The sequence below is a fragment of the Protopterus annectens genome, chromosome 7.part1, assembly GCF_019279795.1.
Source record: "Protopterus annectens isolate FY-2018-M chromosome 7.part1, PAN1.0, whole genome shotgun sequence".
Lineage (NCBI taxonomy): Eukaryota > Metazoa > Chordata > Ceratodontiformes > Protopteridae > Protopterus > Protopterus annectens.
Genome location: NC_056740.1, coordinates 379,363,447 through 379,382,101, shown reverse-complemented (window position 1 = coordinate 379,382,101; position 18,655 = coordinate 379,363,447). Strand labels below are relative to the sequence as shown.

The 18,655-nt window shown below is 38.7% G+C and overlaps 1 protein-coding gene across 1 annotated transcript in view; it reads left to right on the top strand.

The window, feature by feature from the left end:
- Nucleotides 1-18,655, top strand: part of MYO5C (myosin VC) — a 1,763,334-nt gene that overhangs the window by 1,110,821 nt on the left and 633,858 nt on the right. The window contains exon 18 of the mRNA XM_044078824.1: nt 9,343-9,436. Within this exon, the coding sequence (XP_043934759.1) occupies nt 9,343-9,436 (94 nt within the window). The remainder of the gene's footprint in view (nt 1-9,342; nt 9,437-18,655) is intronic.

The window sequence follows — 18,655 nt, the reverse complement described above, 5'->3', positions numbered from 1 at the left end:
CTGATGAAGATTGTATGGTATCCGTGTGTAATGAGCTAGCAAAAGATTTTAGTAGCAGAGGCTATAAACAGCATGAGATAGATGTTGCATGACAAGAGGCACTGTCTAGTAGGAATACTTTGGCCAGATCATATTTTTCTCATCATGACTCAGAGGCTAAGAAAACTGGGGTGCCACCAGGAGACACTCTGAGAGTAAGCATTACTTTTTCCAATGATGTTAGTTCTGTTTGTGATGTTATTAAAAAACACTGACATGTTCTTACATGTGATGAAAGAAATAAAAGTATTTTAGGTAAAGGTCCTAAATTTTGCTTTAAGAACAATGTCTCTTTAAGGAAAATGCTTTGTTATAAACCATTCCATAAGAGATTAGTGCTCAACAACAGGGTAGGTACTCATCCATGTAGAAACTGCAATTTTTGTCAGTTTATTGAAATTACTTGAGCATCCTGAGACCAAGCATGTCTACAAATTTAACATTTTTGCAAACTGCAAGAGCTGTAATCTTGTGTATTTAGCAATCTGCACTGTTTGTAAAAGTTTCTTTGTTGGTAATACTAATAGAGCACTGAAAGATTTTGTAAATTAACGTATTTATGATATGTCTAGAAATGATAAAAGGAATGCACTGTCAAAACATATTCTGGTCACTGGAAATACAAGTTCAGGTTTCTTGTGTTACAACTTCTTAATATCAGCATTAGAGGTGGTGATCTTAAAATGAAAACAGAATGTATTGAGACTAAATAGATCTTAAAACTACAGTGACAGAGGGAAGAGTTTAAATGACTGTGTTCCTTTAAGATCACTGCTTAGGTCACATGACCGTAAGAGGTAGTTCTGAAGCTTTGGGTATTCTGTGCCTGTTTTATTAGATCTGGAAAACCATCTGGATAGATGTGAAAATGCTTCTGTTTGTTCTGTTTGTTTTTAACATTTTTATGTTGTTTTATTAAACCTCTGAACTGTCATTTTATTGGATTCTGCTGTGCTAACTGGTTACTATTTCATTTGGATTGTTTGGTTTGGGTTTAAGCAGTCTTTATTCACTTGCCCTGGTTTGCCTTTTACTGTTGGATATAGGCTGATTATTAGAGTTCTGTGACTTTCCTTTTCCATCGTAGATGTGGTGCCTATAGTATCATGATGTCTTTTTTTCTGTTCAATCATTATAATTATATATCAGTTATTAATTATATGCATTAGAAAAATATGTTTCCCCTACACTAATATCAGTTGAACTTTATTCCTTTATGTCTCATAAGATCAGCGTAGGAATATCATGGGGATGCATACATTTAGCAATAACCCATGAGTGGGTGTGAGTATGACATGATTTACCTATGGGTGGCATAGTTTAATCATAATCTTTGTATAACTGCACTGTAGTGATGTCCTTCTATTCATATGCTGCAGTATTCATAACATGAGGGACTCCGCCTCCGGCTGACTCGTACATATGACCGGTATGCAAAGGTTTAAATGCTACTGTAGGGTACATGTGACACCGCACATCAGCTAGCGAATGTCGGCCATAAAGAGATGTCGAGTATAAAGTGGATGTCAGCACGTACCTACCTCAGAACTTTTCTGCCTCTTGTCCAATTGCCAGCTCCGGTCATCGCTTGCCAGAGAAGTCATGTTTTATGCTTCATATAAGTACCCCATTGGGTTTTTTTCTTTATTCCTTTTGGCTACTGTGTTGTTTTTTATAGTGAGTACATCAAGACGGTTTGCTGTAGAATGCAAACCAATTTAATGTTAGCTCTTTCGTACAAGCCCAATGCTTGAACTTCTTCAGACAAGAAATAACCCAAGATTCACTACTTATATACAGTTATGAATTAAACCATTAACTAATGTCAAATATTTAAAGAAGCATTGCATTATTTCATGGATACCTTAAAAGCATTGTATATTCAATAGCCCCTTTCCTAAAAATCATTTACAAAGGTAATTTAAGTACATATAATATCTATAACATGTAATATAACGTTATAAATCCTTATAAAGATACAAAATTATATACATTTTTTTATGATACAAAAATATTAAATATGATACAAAAACAGATCTTAATGAATATAGCTCAATTAAATGTATTCTTAAACTGAAAGCATTGGATAGGTGAAGACTCATAAAATTTAAATTTTGAAATTTAAAAAATATATATAATATGTTTCTCGAATAGTGTGGAACTTGGTATTGAATATTGAATGATTGGTTTTAATGTTTTTTGTATCATAAAAATGTATAGAATTTTGTATCTTTATAAGGATTTATAACATTATATTATATATAACCCCACCTTATCAAAGACTGTCGAAAACTATCAACTTTCATTTCATCCCAATTTAACTCCATTCTCCACAACATAGATTGGTCCATTCTAAAACACCTCCCCCTAAACGATGCTGTAAGCACTTTCAATAGTATCTTCATGAATACTCTAAACTCCTTAGCTCCCTCTAGAAAGATCAGAGTAAAATCAAACCATGCTCCCTGGCTCTCCAAAGAGACTAGGTCCCTTATGAAACAAAGAGATCATGCTTGGAAAACCTGGACTAAAACTAAACAACCACCTTTTCTTGAAAAATACAGGCAACTGAGGAACCTTGCAAAAAACATACAACTAATGACAAAAAGTTATACTATTGCTCTGCTCAGCTTAACAACAAATCCAATCCTCAAAAATTTTGGTCAACTCTCAACAACATCCTCTATCCTGGAAAGCCCTCTAATCCCTCCCGATACTCTAACTCTTCCTCTCAGGAAACAGCTACCCTCCTGAATAAACACTTTATCTCTTCCATCCAAAGTCTGGTAACCTCTAAGCCAAACTCTACTTCGACACCCACCTCTCCAAGTCCCACTAACACAACTTTGTTTACTTTGGAGCCAGTTCCCATTACTTACATCATATCTCTACTACTCAAGCTAAATCCTTGCTCTCCTTCCATTGATAGTCTATCTCCTACATTCCTAAAAATTGCTGCTGACTCAGTTGCCTATCCTGTATCTATAATAATTAATCGATCTATTCTGGAATCAACTGTCCCCACCCTTTGGAAATCTTTCTTCACTATCCCTCTTCATAAAGGTGGAAACTCCACTGACCCCTCAAACTACCAACCCATTACCATTCTGTCCCGCCTCCAAGATATTAGAAAAATGTATTCACTCACAGCTTCTCAATCACCTCCTCACACACCACTTACTTACCCCTACCCAACATGGATTTTGTCTTCACCACAGCACCACCACTGCCCTCCTCTCCTTCACTCATATCATTGCAGAGGCCCTAGACAACAATAAACTCATTTCCTGTCTCTTCCTAGATCTCTCCAAAGCCTTCAATATTGTTTCTCATCCTCTACTACTATCCAAATTCGCAAATCTCCACCTATCCCCCTCCGCACTTGCCTGGTTTAATAGTTACCTATCTGGCAGGGAACAATCTATCGAATGGCTCTCATCCTCCTCACCTTTCCTTCCCATCTCCACTGGTGTTCCCCCAAGGCTCCATCTTGGGACCCCTTTTGTTTAACATCTTCATCAATGATCTTTACACCTCATGCAAAGAATCCTCCCTTATTCAGTATGCCGATGACTCCACACTTATATCCATCTCAAATAACATTCCTGAACTACACTCCCTGACCCAACAGGTCCTACTATCCACTGAACAATGGCTCTGTCACACCCTCTTGATCCTAAATCCCAAAAAGTCCAAACTCCTACTTTTCCTTCCCCGTTCTCTTTCTCATCACAAAACCTCCTTTTTTATTACATCTTCTAACAATACAAATATCCAACCTGACACCCACACAAAACTCCTAGGGGTCATTATCGATGATGAACTCAAGTTCAACTTTCACATACTCCAATGTATAAAAAAAAACAAACCAGAAACTAGGTCTGCTATATCGGAACAAAAAATTCCTAACCCCTGAGTCTAGACTTACCCTGGGCCAGGCACTCCTCCTCCCCTCCCTCTACACCGCCCCAGTTCTTATCAATATCCAGGCCTCCACTCTAAACAAACTGCAACAGACTTACCATAAAATAGCCAGATTCATTACTAACTCCCCATACAACTCACACCACTGCATTTCTTTAAACTCTCTTCAGTGGCTTGAACTTCCCCAGTTTCTGCTATCTTATCAATTTCATATGCTACACTCTATTCTTTATAAACCCTCCTTCTGTCCATCTCTATCTTCCTTAGTCTCCATCTACATACTATCCCGTACCCTCCGTACTTCTAACCAACAATTACTTGATATCTACCACTCAAAAAGGTCAGTAGGCAAACTACTCGACAAACACTCCCTTGCCCATGCTTGGAACAAACTTCCCCTTGACTTACGTTCAATCTCCCATACCTCACACTTTAAAAATGAGCTAAAGCTTATTTTCTCAATTCCAGAACCTGCCCTTGCCATGACCCTACCTAGTCTTCCTTCCCTTTATGTACCCTTAAAAGGACCATACTTATTACCTCATTACACCTCTCTCTCCAATGTGTCTACTATGCATTTGCATAATCTTATACAAACAAAAAATTGTTATTGTTGACCTATTGAACTATATCAGTGTAAAATTGTTACTTAGCTTTTTTTAATGCAACTTTAATGTTATGCATGTAACCCAACATATGTGAATCTTTTTGCTATAACTGCTATTATATCAATATTGTTTAAAAGTGTACTTGTTTAAAATGTACTACTGGAGCTTTTCTCCTCAGGTTTCCACTGAAAATGGGCCACAAGCCCAGTTGGACAAACCCGGTTAACAAATATCAATAAATAAATAAATAAAATTACCTTTGTAAATGATTTTTAGGAAAGGGGCTGTTGTTTATACAAGGTTTTTAAGGTACCTTGAAGTAATGCAATGCTTCTTTAAATAGTTGACATTAATTAATATGTTAATGGTTTAATTCATAATTGTATATAAGTACTGAATCTTGGGTTATTTCTTGCCTGAAGAAATTCAGATATTGGGCTTGTACGAAAGCGCTAACATTAAATTGGTTTGGATTCTACAGCAAGCTGTCTTGATTTGTTTTTAGTTTGTTTTTTGTATTTAAAGTTTGTTTATAGTGAGTACATGTCAGCTAGGAAGGGCAAGTGTAAGTATGGAAGGCAAATTCCACATAAAAACTCCCATGAGCTTTGTTTATTTTGTCTAGGCCCAGATCACAATTATACCTCCTGCGCTGTCTGTAAGGCCTTTGTCCCAAAAACCCTTCACAGCCGTCTATCTTCCCTTAGGTTGTATTCAAAAAATCAGCACCTTAAGTGTTTAGCACAAGATATGGAGTCAATGTCAGGTTTTTCAGATGAGCCGCAAGTCAAGAAGGCCAAGAAGCCTCGGCCAGACCCAACTGCTGCTCCCACTATGTCGGGTGTTCCTCCTGAGGCCGATGAAGGCCTGGAGGCTGCTTCAGAATCTGTAGAGTGTTTTTTGATGGGTACCACTGCAGAAGCCATCAAGGAATCTGAAAGAACATCCAAGGGGGATTCACTGGCATCTGATACAGGTGCTGGGGGGGGGGGTGGAACCACAGCTGGTAATCACTGAAGGCCCATGCGGCATCACTCAAAATGTTGTGCGTGAGGATGTTCCTACAAATGTTGTGGAATGACACCCGATGTCTAGCCCATCAACCTTTCATTGCCTGGGTCCTGAGGCTCCAAAGAAGAAGAAACTTAAAACTAAACATGTTTCTCTGGCTCCTCAGTACTGAGCACCCAACCTAACACCTGTTTGACAGGCCATTACCCAAGGCCTTTTTAATACCTTCATGGCAATCTGCCAAACCTCAGCCCCTTTCATTTCTTCACCGGCTTTTCCTCCTGCTACCCTCTTGAAGAGGCCTTCAGAGGACATCTCTTCTGAGGAGGAGGATTCATCAGGGGATGAGTCTCTTGCTTACTCTACACAAATTGCTTCTCCTTTGAGATATGCCTCCCCAGAGGAGGAATATAATGGTATGGATTCCCCTGGGGAGGATATTTCCTTTGGGGAGACCATCTTGAACATGAAGGAGTTTTTAAGTGGGATTGTTGCCAGGTCTCTAAAATACGGAAGAGGTGCTATGACCTCTTTCAGAAGGATTCCCCTAATCCATCAACCATCTCTCCTGTCTTGCCGGCTTTCTTGGATGCCCTCACTGCAGCTTCCTAGTGCCCAAATTTCCAGCCTCCATCTCCCAAATGTCCAGACAGATTTTACAAGGTGCCTGAGGATGCCAAGTTCCTTTTTAAGGTACCCTCTGCTGATCCAGCTACTATTTCTGTAGCAGCAGATATACTTCTAAACTTTTGCTTTCCATCTCTCTGCTCTCCTTGGATAAGGAGAGCAAGGTCATGGAGACACTGGGGAAAAAAAGTGTATACTTCTGCAACCTTGGCCTTTAAGGCAATTAATTGTCAGATGCACATGGCCAAATATTCTCTGGCTCTTCTAGCAGATGCAGTGAAACTCTTATCAGAGCTCCCAGATTCATCCACTAAAGCCAAGCTCTCAGCCATCCTAAATTCCTCCACCCAGGTTACCAGGCACTCCATCAAATGCAGTTATGATGCTGTGGAGGCCACAGCCAGGGCAGCTGCTTATGGGTCGGTCCTGAGAAGGTATTCATTTCAACCATTACCTGATGATATCAAAGCTAAGCTAATGGATCGCCCTCTGGACAATAAAGCCGTATTTGGCAGTGCAGTTACAGAGCTTTTTAAAACTCTTTAGGAAAAGGGGAAGGAACTCCATGATTTGAAACACATTTTTGTTTCTCCTGTTTCCCGCTTCCAGAGGAACTACCCATTCAGAACCACCTGTGTAAGGAAGGTAACTAAAACTCTTCCATTCAAAGGTAAGAGGAACTCCAGGAGACAAGCTCCCTCTAAGTGTGCTTCTTCCACACCTTTATAGCAACAGCCTTTGCAGACCAAACGTGGTAGCTTGTGACTACCTGCCTCCAGATCCATCTACTCCCTTTTCTTCAGCCTCTCCCTTTCCCTCCCAGCTTGGAAACAGATAACCCAGGATTCTTAGGTCCTTCCTATCATCAGTCAAGGCTATTTCATGGTATGGAAAAACCCTCCTTCCTTCAGGGCATCCCTCAACCTCCATAAGACCAATTGGAATTCTTCCCACTAGTCCTTTCCTCTGTTCTTTCTCAGGGCACTATCCAGGGGTACCACCCTCTCAAAGGAGAAAAGGGCTTTACTCCAGGCTCTTTCTGGTCCCAAGAAAGGAAGGCCCTTGGAGGCCCATTCTTGACCTTTCCAATTTAAACACCTTTCTGAAAGTCCCCACCTTTCACATTTTGATGTTGCTTACTCTTCTCCCACTTATCCTTCCCCAGGCCTTCATGGTGTCATTGGACAGCCCCATCCCCCAATGGTTCAGGAGATTTCTTTGCTTTTCTGTTGCTTCCTCTCAATTTCAGTTCTGTGCTTTACCCTTTGGACTGTCTATGGCACCAAGGGTATTTGCAAAATGTTTAGCCCCTGTCATAGCTTACTGCAGGCTACAGGGCATACAGATATTTCCATATCTAGATGACCTGTTTCTCCAGGCCCCATCTGCAGACAGTCTTCTGGAGAATATCTCCTGCACAATGTCCCTTTTGAAAAGGCTAAGATTTACAAGCAACCTTCAGAAGTCTTCCCTGATCCCTTTCCAAGATCATGTCTTCCTGGGGTGCAGGATTCTAACAAACACGATGATAGTTTGTTTACCCTCAGAAAAGATCCTGTCTCTTACCTCCTACTTCCAGGACCTGCTACCTCTTCAACCTCTGACCGCCAGGGAGATCCTGTGCCTCCTGGGTTTCATGCCCTCAACTATCCCTGTGCTTCATTTTGCCAGACTACATATGAGGAAATTTCAGTGGTTCCGGAGAACAGTCTGGAAACAACACTCTCACCCTCTGCATTTTGCTGTCCCCCTACTACCCTGTTTGATAAAGGAGTTAAAGTGGTGGATTTTCCAGGTCTCAAGAAATCCAGACCTACCTCTTCAACCTCTTCCCCCCACCCAGGATCTGTACACATGCATCAGACACGGGCTGGGGTGCAACTTGGGAACACCGGAAGGTCAGGGATGTGTGGTCCCCTCCTCAGGCAAAGGAGCACATCAACATAAAGGAAATGAAGGCTTTGATCTTTGCCCTCAAAATCTTCAAGTCCAGTATTTCACCAGGGGTTCTAAGTCGGTTCACAGACAATACCACAGTCCTCTAGCACATCAACAAGCAGGGGGGGACAAAGTCCTAAATCCTCTGCAGACTGGCATTATACACCTGGGAGCTAGCCTAGTAGAGCCAGGTTTCTCTTCAGGCTTTTTACATTCCATCAGCTCAGAATGTGATGGCAGACACTCTCAGCAGGTCCATGACTCTGTTCCACGAGTGTATGTTAAGCAGGGATGTGTTTCTGGATCTGGTCCATCGTTGGGATATTCGTCAGATAGATCTTTTTGCTTCCCCCATGAACAGACAGCATCCCAGGTTTTGTGCCAGGATCCCATATCCTGGGGCATGAACGGTGGACCCACTATCATTTACATGGAAGGGGATGTTTCTATATGCATTCCTCCCTTCCCACTTATCCAGAAGGTCCTGCTGAAAATTTAACAGGAACAGCCAAAAATCTTGCTGATGGCCCCCTTTTGGCCAAGACAGCATTGGTTCCCCCTCCTCCTCCATTTAGCCAAGGGCAATCACAAGTTACCCCACATGCTGGACCTACTCACACAGAAAAAGAGAACTCTAATGATGTCGACACAGGCTTGTTGTGCTTGAAAATGAAGATAGAGAGAGCAGGCGAACATATTATATATTTTTTTCCTGCTTCATTTAAATTTGTAAATCTGATTAATTAATTAATTACATATGACATAGAACACGTAGTATCCACTTTTCTTGTGTTCTGACTCTCTTTATACGTGTTCACTGAGGGCAGTAGAGGTGTTTTTAACAGAAAATTAAATATTTTTGGCACTTTGTAATGCTGGCATGGAATAAAAAAAAACATCATGTTTGTTCTGCTGTTCTATGTTATGTCCCCTCTTGCTAACTGCAGGTAGACTTTAAAAAAAATGTCTACTTTATCTAACAATACAATACTGAAATAAATGTGGATGGAAATGAAAATTCACAAAGTTTATGAAATGCCATCTGATCAGGTTTTCTCAGAATGTAAAAATGGTCACATGGCACAGTGGAAAAAAAAACTGATATGCAAAGTATCTGAGATACACATTTGCAATTTAAATATGCTGCTTGTATAGAAGCACTGGTGGCAGAATATTTTTCTTGTTTCTTATTAAGGTCATTCCAGAACTTAAGCAACATATTTCAGAACTACAAAAGCAAAAGATGGAAATCGAGAACTGCAGTAAGAAACAGGCTGTAGACATGCAAGGTAAAAGAAACATGAATGACTTCTGTGGGATATAAAACAAGCTGCACGATCTGCAGGATGGGAGAAACAAAAATAAGGACATAACATTTCTGAAGGCATGAGCAAAACACTTTTGTATCCCACAGAATCCATTATGTATTATTTACATTACTAGGCTTTAATGCAGTATAAAACAAAAAAGTTAAGACTTTTTTGTTAATTTTGCTAGTCTACATGATGAAAGGCAATACTTAGGCTTGTTAAATGACATGTAATATCATGAAGATTGATGATATGATTATGATTGATTTATGTATTCATTCATTTGCTTGCTTTCTCTATTGCTGTCCATATGGGTACACTACATTGAGAAATCATCTGCAGACATAATCTGTGTAGTAACTGCATGGAAAATTAGCAGTAATGTTACATATTTATACTACAAATCAGCATGATACTTAATAATCTATTGCTGTAAATTTGAAAGGGGCTGCTGTACTGCTGGATCATTTTGGTATTTTTTTGCTGTAGGTGGCTTAGATAGCTGACCAGACACCTGGCCACAGAATGCCATACTGTGAGTATAATTTGGAGATGTGTGACTGGAGATAGAAGTTAAATATAAGAAATATTTGCTGCTGTGTGCTGGATGACCAGACATGTGGCTTCTAACCATTTTAATACCCTCTCTTATTTTGTCTCTTCTTATATTATGGATGTTTGTGTGTGGGTAACTGCACACGTGAGCTAGAATCACAGGACTGTAATATATTTGGAGATGAATTTCACATTTGTTGATTCTAGGGGGACTGGGAGCAATGGAAATTTGTGACCAACAGAAGCAGTACAGTTTTGCTTACAATTAGCAACCTTATCGACGGATAAAATATGCTGCTGTATTTATTATTATTTAATAATTCCATTAATTCCATTATTTTCCTATCATTTGAACTAATTCAAGCAGTGTGACATCATGGTGCTTGGTTTACCTTTAATAATCTTATCTATAGGTAAGGTATGCTGCTTTATCACTTGCCTGCTGGTCATGTTGTTTTAATTGATACAAGCAGTAGGGCATTCTGGAGGCATGGCTTCTCTTCTGTGGTTATGGTTTGCTGCCTTTTTCATGTTTTCTAGGTCTAGGGTTGGATGAATGAACTGATTCTAACTCTAATTCTTGGTGAGCCTGAAACAGTATCTGCAGAGAGCTTATAATGTTGTTTTCACGGAGACAATTGTAGTTTAGCTACTTTTTGCATTTTTTTAGTGCAATATACTTACTGCATGTTTTGATGTTTTTTTTTCTTGATGCACTTACCGTGAAGATCGCTTCAAAACTCATAGTGTTACTTTTGTCATTGTTGAACCTACCACCTATCACAAAGCATTCATGTCCTTAAAATTGCTCTGTTTATTTAAATAATGAATCATGAGATATATTAGGCATTATGTTACTGCAATAACTGATAATCTGATTTTAGAAATGCTAGTACAGTTTGTTTTTCTCTCTGATAGCACTTCTAGGTTATAACAAAGAAGTGTAGTAATATTATTTATCAGTTTATGTAACTGTGAATGTGGTTAGTGCACAGATCTGTCCAGAAGGTGTAGCCCATCGCAATCCATTCATCTATGATTATTCCTGTTTTATCCATTTCAGTAATGTGAAGCTGTAACTTGTCTGAGAAAGCAGCAAGTACAAGGAAGAAAACTAGTCCCTTCTAGGATAGTATTCCATTAAAGGTACAAATGTGCATATCCACAACTCAAGCCAATTTAGTAGTGCTAGGGCACCTTCTCACATGTCTTTGATATATGTTAAAAAACAGAAACCAGCAAGAAAACCTATGTTAACATTGGTAAAATATGCAGTCTCCACACAGAGGGCACCACATCAAAGAATTAAACCAGGGAACCAAGCACTATAGTGTGGCAGTGTTTTAGAATAGTTGCCCCCTTATCTTGGTTCTAAGAATCCCGGTTAGCATAAAATTTAGACATGCTATGCTTGCTAATAGTTATACCTGTAGCCAGACATTGCTGAAACACTTTGCTTTGCAGTTTCTGAAATTTATGTCATTTGTAAAGGGGGCTGGAAATGTCATTAACCCCCTCTTTTGTAAAATTTTGAAAGAGATGGAGAGGAGATTAAGGGATATAAGCCCCCTTGGTATACAGTGAGTGGTTTTGTAGCTCCAAAGCAACTGGAAAGAAAATTAAGTACAAGCTATGTATTAAGTTGAAGGGTAGGCATGTCAGTGCAGCATCATTGGTGACATCTTCTCAGCAATTTCTTAAATTATGCTACTTAGGGTAAGATGGTAGCTAAAACATTCCCAACTGCTTGCTCACCTATTTCCTTTCAATATAGGTAACCAAAAATAACCTCTCAAAATTTTAACTCTGTTTAAACTAGCACAGACTATGACACATCCCTGCATATGAGCAGTACAGTTTACTTCAGTTGCAGTGTGCTTCTGGTGCACTGTATTCAATACTGTATTTAAAAACAAGGCAGTCACCAGTGCCATTCCTCAAAATAGAAAGAAGCAGTAAAACACCTTTAAAAACACACAGCCTAAAATATGGGTCTATATTAAAAGATCGAATGTTTAGGTGATCGAACACCTAAACATCGAACTTGTAATATCAAACCTAAAAATGTCAAATGTCGCAGGGAAGACGTCCAATGGCCACGAAAATAAAAAAATAACTTTATACCCAAACTAAGTGGGGAGCTTTGCCCCCCCACCCCCACCCTCCTAACTAAATAAACTAACCCTGAGATCATGCTACAGTAGACAAAATGGCAAAGTCTGGTGAACGGCCAAGGGAAATCTTTCCCTGCGTTAAATTGGCCGTTCAGTGTTTTTTGCTTTCGATATTACAAGTTCGATGTTTAGGTGTTCGATCACCTAAGCATTCAATCTTGTAATATAGACCCTAAAATAGTGGTCTTTTATGTCAGCAGAGGAGGGTCAGAAAACATTATGAAGAATAGAAAAGCCAATAAAATAGCGTGTAAAATATGCATATATAACATATATGTTATGTGTCTATTTAACATCTTTATTAAATCACATTTGAAATTACATAGATACAAATATGTTACTAGAAAAGAAAATAAGGGATATTTCTCATTGTTTTCATGCAATATACATATTTTCTTTTTAACAACTGTCATTCACTCAGTTCCTTGCTTCTCTTAAACCTCTGTCCCTCTCTGTATTGTTCATGCAAATTCCATTTATTTCTATGTAATTTGCTACTTTTATTTTGTAAAGATCCCATCCCAAGTTCTTTTACCTCTTTTACAATATTCAGTACTTCAGTTACAGTTGTTTTAGATTTTGATTTCCATTTTTTAATAATTGCTTTTGTGGTAGCCAGTAGCATTAAACTTATAAGGCCTTAGTATAGCTAAGCAATTCAATTTTTGTCTCTGAGCTCAAAAGAATAATTTCCTTAGTTACAATCATTTGTTCCACTAGTATTTCCGACAGAGTACTCTGTAGTGATTTTTTTCTTCTGCCAGCCTGTTATGCTGTCAAAAAACATGCTTACAATGTCCTTCCTCTCTCATACCACACCTCTAACATTTACTTTCTGTCTGAAGAAAAATATCTGAAATCTGCTTGGGGTATAAAATATTTATGCAAATGCTTCAAGCAAAAATCCTAAACCTTCTAGACTTTGTTGCATACTTGGTAGCTGTACACATGTCCTACCAGTGTTCCTTTATAAATTGCCTTTCCAGCTTCTCTTCCTGATTTTTTCTAATCTCCTCTGATTGATTCATATAGTTATCATGCAGTATTTTGTATGCACTACTGATTTTTTTCTTTTTAACCAGCAGTTTATGTTCTAGACTCAACTAACAACTCTATCAGAACAAGTCATTTAGCATTCCCTTATCCTTTTTCTCTCTGCCAATACTCTGATATTACCTAATAGTAGTCCATAGACCCCTTCGCCCCCAGGACAAAAGCTCCTCTCTTTTTCCATAGCTCGATTATGGAACTCCCTACCTCCCTCCATTCGCACCATCGCTAGCCTTCCTACCTTTAAAAAAACACTTCACTCCGACCTAACATCCAGATGGGAATGCTCCTGCTCCCTCCCCACATAATCGTTCTCCACTTCCTCTGTCCTTATTACTTTCATCTCCTATATTTTGCTCATAATCTTCTATCAACCAACAAATAAATAAATAAATAAATAAATAAATAAACAAAATGTATATAACTACACTCTACCATTATTTTCATGGATAATTCTACGGTTTGTAAACTTTACCTTGCTATGAGTTGTATACTATGTAATGTGTATCTCTGTAACATGTATTCTTGTTGGAGCTTTTCTCCCCAGGACTCCATTGAAAATGGATTCACTTGGCCCAATGGACCATCCTGGTTAACCAACAGCAAATAAATAAATAAATATTAATCCATGGTAGGCATGACACTTTCTAACCTGCAGTCCAGATTTCTCCTTGGCCTCATCCCAGTCTGTTATTTGCTTCCAGTACCTTGATTCCTTTGCTAATTTTCTTCAGTAAAGTCCACCCCATGCATAATTTCTGTACCCCTACTTGCAGTCATCCTTATTAGCAAAATCTCCTTTTTCCTTTCCTATTTTGTCTTAGTTCTTAAGAATATTTTCTGCTACCTTATAAATATAATATTTTGTATGTTTGTTGTCATTTTCATTAAGGACCTGCATCCAAAACCCTGCTTTTTCATTGTTTCTCAAACCCTTACCCCCTACCCACTTCATCATCATCCCTTTCCACTTTGATTTATAACCTTCTCCTTCTGTTATGTGTATGAGCCATAACTGCATACTGTGTGTCACTTTGCAAAATCAATGACTTGCAATGTATAATGAAAATGCAGTGCTAACCACCTCAATGTGAGTTGTTCCTGCATACTCTTCAGACGTTTCCTTTGGGGTTAGATAGTCTCTCTTGTGTTAAGAAAGGATATTTAAATCAGTATATTACTTTGGCAACACTCACATGTAAAAAAATAAAATAAAATATTGCTGCCTGATTAGTGCTACTACATCATGTGATACTGCATTCATCAGCATTTACTGTCACAGTAGTGAATATCCTGCATGCAGAAGTTTCCAGTCCCTTTTACATTTTTGAGCAGTTCCTCGCTAACCAGTACATTTGTATCAGGGTGTTAGATGAAAATATCTTTTAACACTGGTGAAGAAAGCACAAAATAAAAACAAAACAAAATAAATATGGCATCTGTCAATTCAAGCTATTAAAAATTAATGCACCCCTAACATAATGCTGAGGTGATAAAGGAAAACAAATACATAAATATTTAAATAAAAAATATTTAACCATTAGGGGAACTACAGAAAATAAATAATTTGATAGAATCAAAAGGAGCTTGAATCTACTGCAAGAATAGCTGACCAAATCAGAGTGTACTAAAGTTGAAGAGCTGGGCAGGAAACTGTGGGAGTTTTATAGAATCTTGCGCGTAAGACAAAGCACCAGTTATAGTGTGCGCACTACTATATCACTTTGAATGGTGAATACATAGACGACCTCAGGCATAGGATAACTAGATGGCTGCCTAGGGTGATACTCTGGCAGGGGCACTTTTCCACTATTTATTTGTTTATTTTTTTAGTAAATAAATGGTTTCTTTAAAATATGTTGAATGAATACAGGAACAAACTGAAGAGTAAGACTAAGTGTGAGGAAAAAGGAAGAAAAAAGTAATCTGGATGGTGTAGGTAAACCAAGTTGGGGACAGCGGGTAAATTTGGGGGGGCACTGTGGAACACTTTTGCCTAGGGCACCAGCTGACCAAAGGCCGGCCCTGGGTGAACAGCAGGCACTATAACAACACAGAATATTTCATGCAAACTGCTTAGGTTAATAAATGTACTATTTAGATATGCAGTGAATTTGTTTGTTGTGTGGCTGAAATTGATCCAAAATGCAGGATAAAGGTGTATGGCACCAAAACCAATATTTGCCTGTTGAATATTTGCTTGTATATATATTTTTTTATTAAACAAGAAACATCTTTATTAAGTTATCACTTATGACATAGGCAATCATATATTTATGTAAATGAAAACAAACCATATTGATACATTTTTAGTTGCAAATATTACATATCACTCATAATCTTGCTAGTCATTGTCAGTCAAACAGTATATAGCTCATTCAAATCCTGCCTTCTTTTAAATGTCATTCCTCCTCCAAAACATTATTTGGTTTGTATTGTTCCCATTTTTCCTATGTAATTTGCTCCTACTGTTTTCCAAAGATCCTATTTCCAGTTGTTGAATATTTGCTTCAATTGAAGTAGAAGGTAACAGTAACTGTGATTTTGGGGGAGAAAGCCAGCAGTAGTAGTCACTGAAATGTATTTGTTGAAAAAGATAAGTTTGAGCAAGAGAAGTGGAGATGAAAACAATATTTTTTTTTTCAATCTGAATATGTCGTTCAATGTCTAGGTAAAGCAGTCATTTTCTTTATGAAAAAGATATTTGCAACTGGTTAAAGAGATGCTTTACTCTCAGGAGCTGCTGTCTCATCAGGAGTTACAGCGTATTGGTGCAATGGCAACAGTAAATCTACAAAACAGTAATATTGTTTCAAGGTTTGTGATCCAAAAACATCAGAACAGTCCAGGGAAATTGTCTAACTTGAAAGGTGACCTTTTCATCTCAAGTGCAAAATGTATTTTCCAGCATCTGAAAAATGGCACTTGCATTTACATGATACTTTGATGACATTGCTAGGAAAACCGTCAGAATTATGAAGATGCATTTTTTTGATGAAATGCTAGTTTATGAGATTAACTGGTATCTTACCTCAAACCAATATCAGCTAGTCATTACTTTATGATAATTTTGAAATGCCTTCCCTTACCATCTGTCTGTGTTCTAGAGATGCTTTTGCATTTTGGATTGGGGAACTACTCCCCCACTTCCAGTGCAATGACATAACCTCAGGTCAACAAAATAGGTTCATCCAGTAAGGAAGAGCGTGGTCATCACTCTTTTCAGATGAATCTGTGTTCTGTGACAGCAACACAGTGGAACAAAGCTTAGTGGTCCAGTGTTTGCAGTGGTGTTACTTCAATATCTGTAGATAAAATTATTTCTAGTTGATGATATGTTTTCTTTTTACTGTTATGGGATAAAATGTACAGCATTATAACATACCAAGTGTGTTTTCTTTATCATGGAGTGACCAGAATTTAGAAGAACTTTTGGATCTTCAGCAACATATGGTAGGTAACATTTTACTAGTGCAGAAAGGCAAATTAAGTTTCCTTGTCAAGTAAGAAAAGAAATATGAACATGTTTAAGAAGAAACTGGGAAACATGTAAGACTTCAGTAGGAAAATAAAATAAATCTTAACCTTCTTAAGATATTGTAGAAAACACAAAGGTATGTCTGCCTTTGCTTATTTTTGTTTCCCTACCAGTAGGGATCACATTATGTCACAATTCTAGGTAACTGCAGTATTAAGCAAAAATGTGTTAACTGGGTTAAGCCTGTTGGATACACAGCTCCTTTTCAAGGGTAACCAGAAGCAGGTTCTGTTTAAGTCACCCAGTAAGCAAATGTAGACTGTAAAAAGACACAGATGAATAATGTAAGACAAGCATTTTCTTTGTATGGAGGCTGATTCGGGGGACCTACTCCCCTATTCTTCATCTGTAAATATATAATTTCCATCGTCACACCAACGTTAATAAAAAAGAAATAACTTAATACCCTTTTGTGCAAGTTAGTCCAACCGTGGAGGTAAAATGTTTAGGGATTGGTTGTATGAGAGAAAGCCCTCATGCTGGAGAGTACATGAGGGTACTAACCATGCAAAAACATTATAAGCATAACTAACAGTAGCAAAACAAAGCAGATGCATTAGAAGCCCATTTTGAATGTAGGTGCTTGTCTTGTGAGAATGGTTCTACAACGTCAGTAAAAGAGAGTAGCTTTCTACCAACTGAATGCCATCTGATAGCTATGATTGTTTTCTTGACTGTACCTTAGAAGTGAAGTTTTGAAAACTCACGTTTGGCATCCTCAGTTTCTCTAAATTGCAAGTGTGGGTGTTTCTGTCTGAGAGAGTGAACTGGTGGGGTGGTATCAGAGAGATGTTCTTTGTGTTTCACTGTTGCAATTATCACCTGTGGGTTATCCCTGCTGTGGTAGCCCTCGGCCGGCCCGAATACCAGAATCCAAAATGTTTCTTTTTTTCATCGGCTGCAGTCGCCTGAAGTCTGATGTCAGGTTATCAGTGCTACAAAGCAAGGCAGCCAACATCATTACATCAAGTCTTTCTTGCCATGGAGCCCATAGCAGAAGCACTTTGCACGAGTGCTGGTCGGTCACTACCAGAAGATGAATTTTCAGCTGAAAATGTCTAAAGCTAAGTACCCCGTTGGGGATCCTTTTTTCTTGAACTAACCGATGTCTGAAAAAGTTAACAATTGTCACACCTGTGGAAAGCAGATCCCACACCGAGACTTCCATTCTTACTGCGTCACTTGTTAGGCTCAGACCACAACGTCCTCCGTTGCCGGTTCTGTGCCCTCTTTAATGCAAGAATCATTCACCGTAGAGCTCTTTTTGTAGACAGTTATTTTCATGTTCTGTCTTTGCATTCCGATATGGCGTCAGTCAGCCAACAATCTGTGGACATTCCAGAAAAACGTAGAGATAAAGTTAGAGACAGACCACACAAGGCTAATCCTTCTGAGGATGCTACCGCTAATCAGGTCGTCAGTTCTCCGGAATTCAGTGAGGCTGTTTCGCAGCCCCTAATGTCCGATTCAATATCTACGCAGGCCTCTACTGAGACCCTTTCGAAGTCCAGTATGCTGCAGAAATCTTCTTTGTCATCCGAGCCTTTGGCTGTCTCGGCCTTGGTTGGGTCCAGAGCCGCGACACAGGCACCGGCTTCCGATGAGGACTTTTTTTGCACTACTGAATCTAAACAGAAACTGATGTCTTGTCTTCCGACTACTGTTTCTCTCAGACTGACAGATTCTCTCAGGCCTAGAAGTCAGGCCACTCCTAGGAAATCTGCTTTTAGCCACCAGCTTGCTACTGCTCCACCACCTCAAGCACAAATGCTGAAAATGGCGGAGGATCTCATCTCCCTTATCTGGGGTAGTCAGGCCACAACTTCTAAAAGGGAAAGGCACCCTTCTCCAGAAATTATGACAGAACAGGATTCTGAGTAA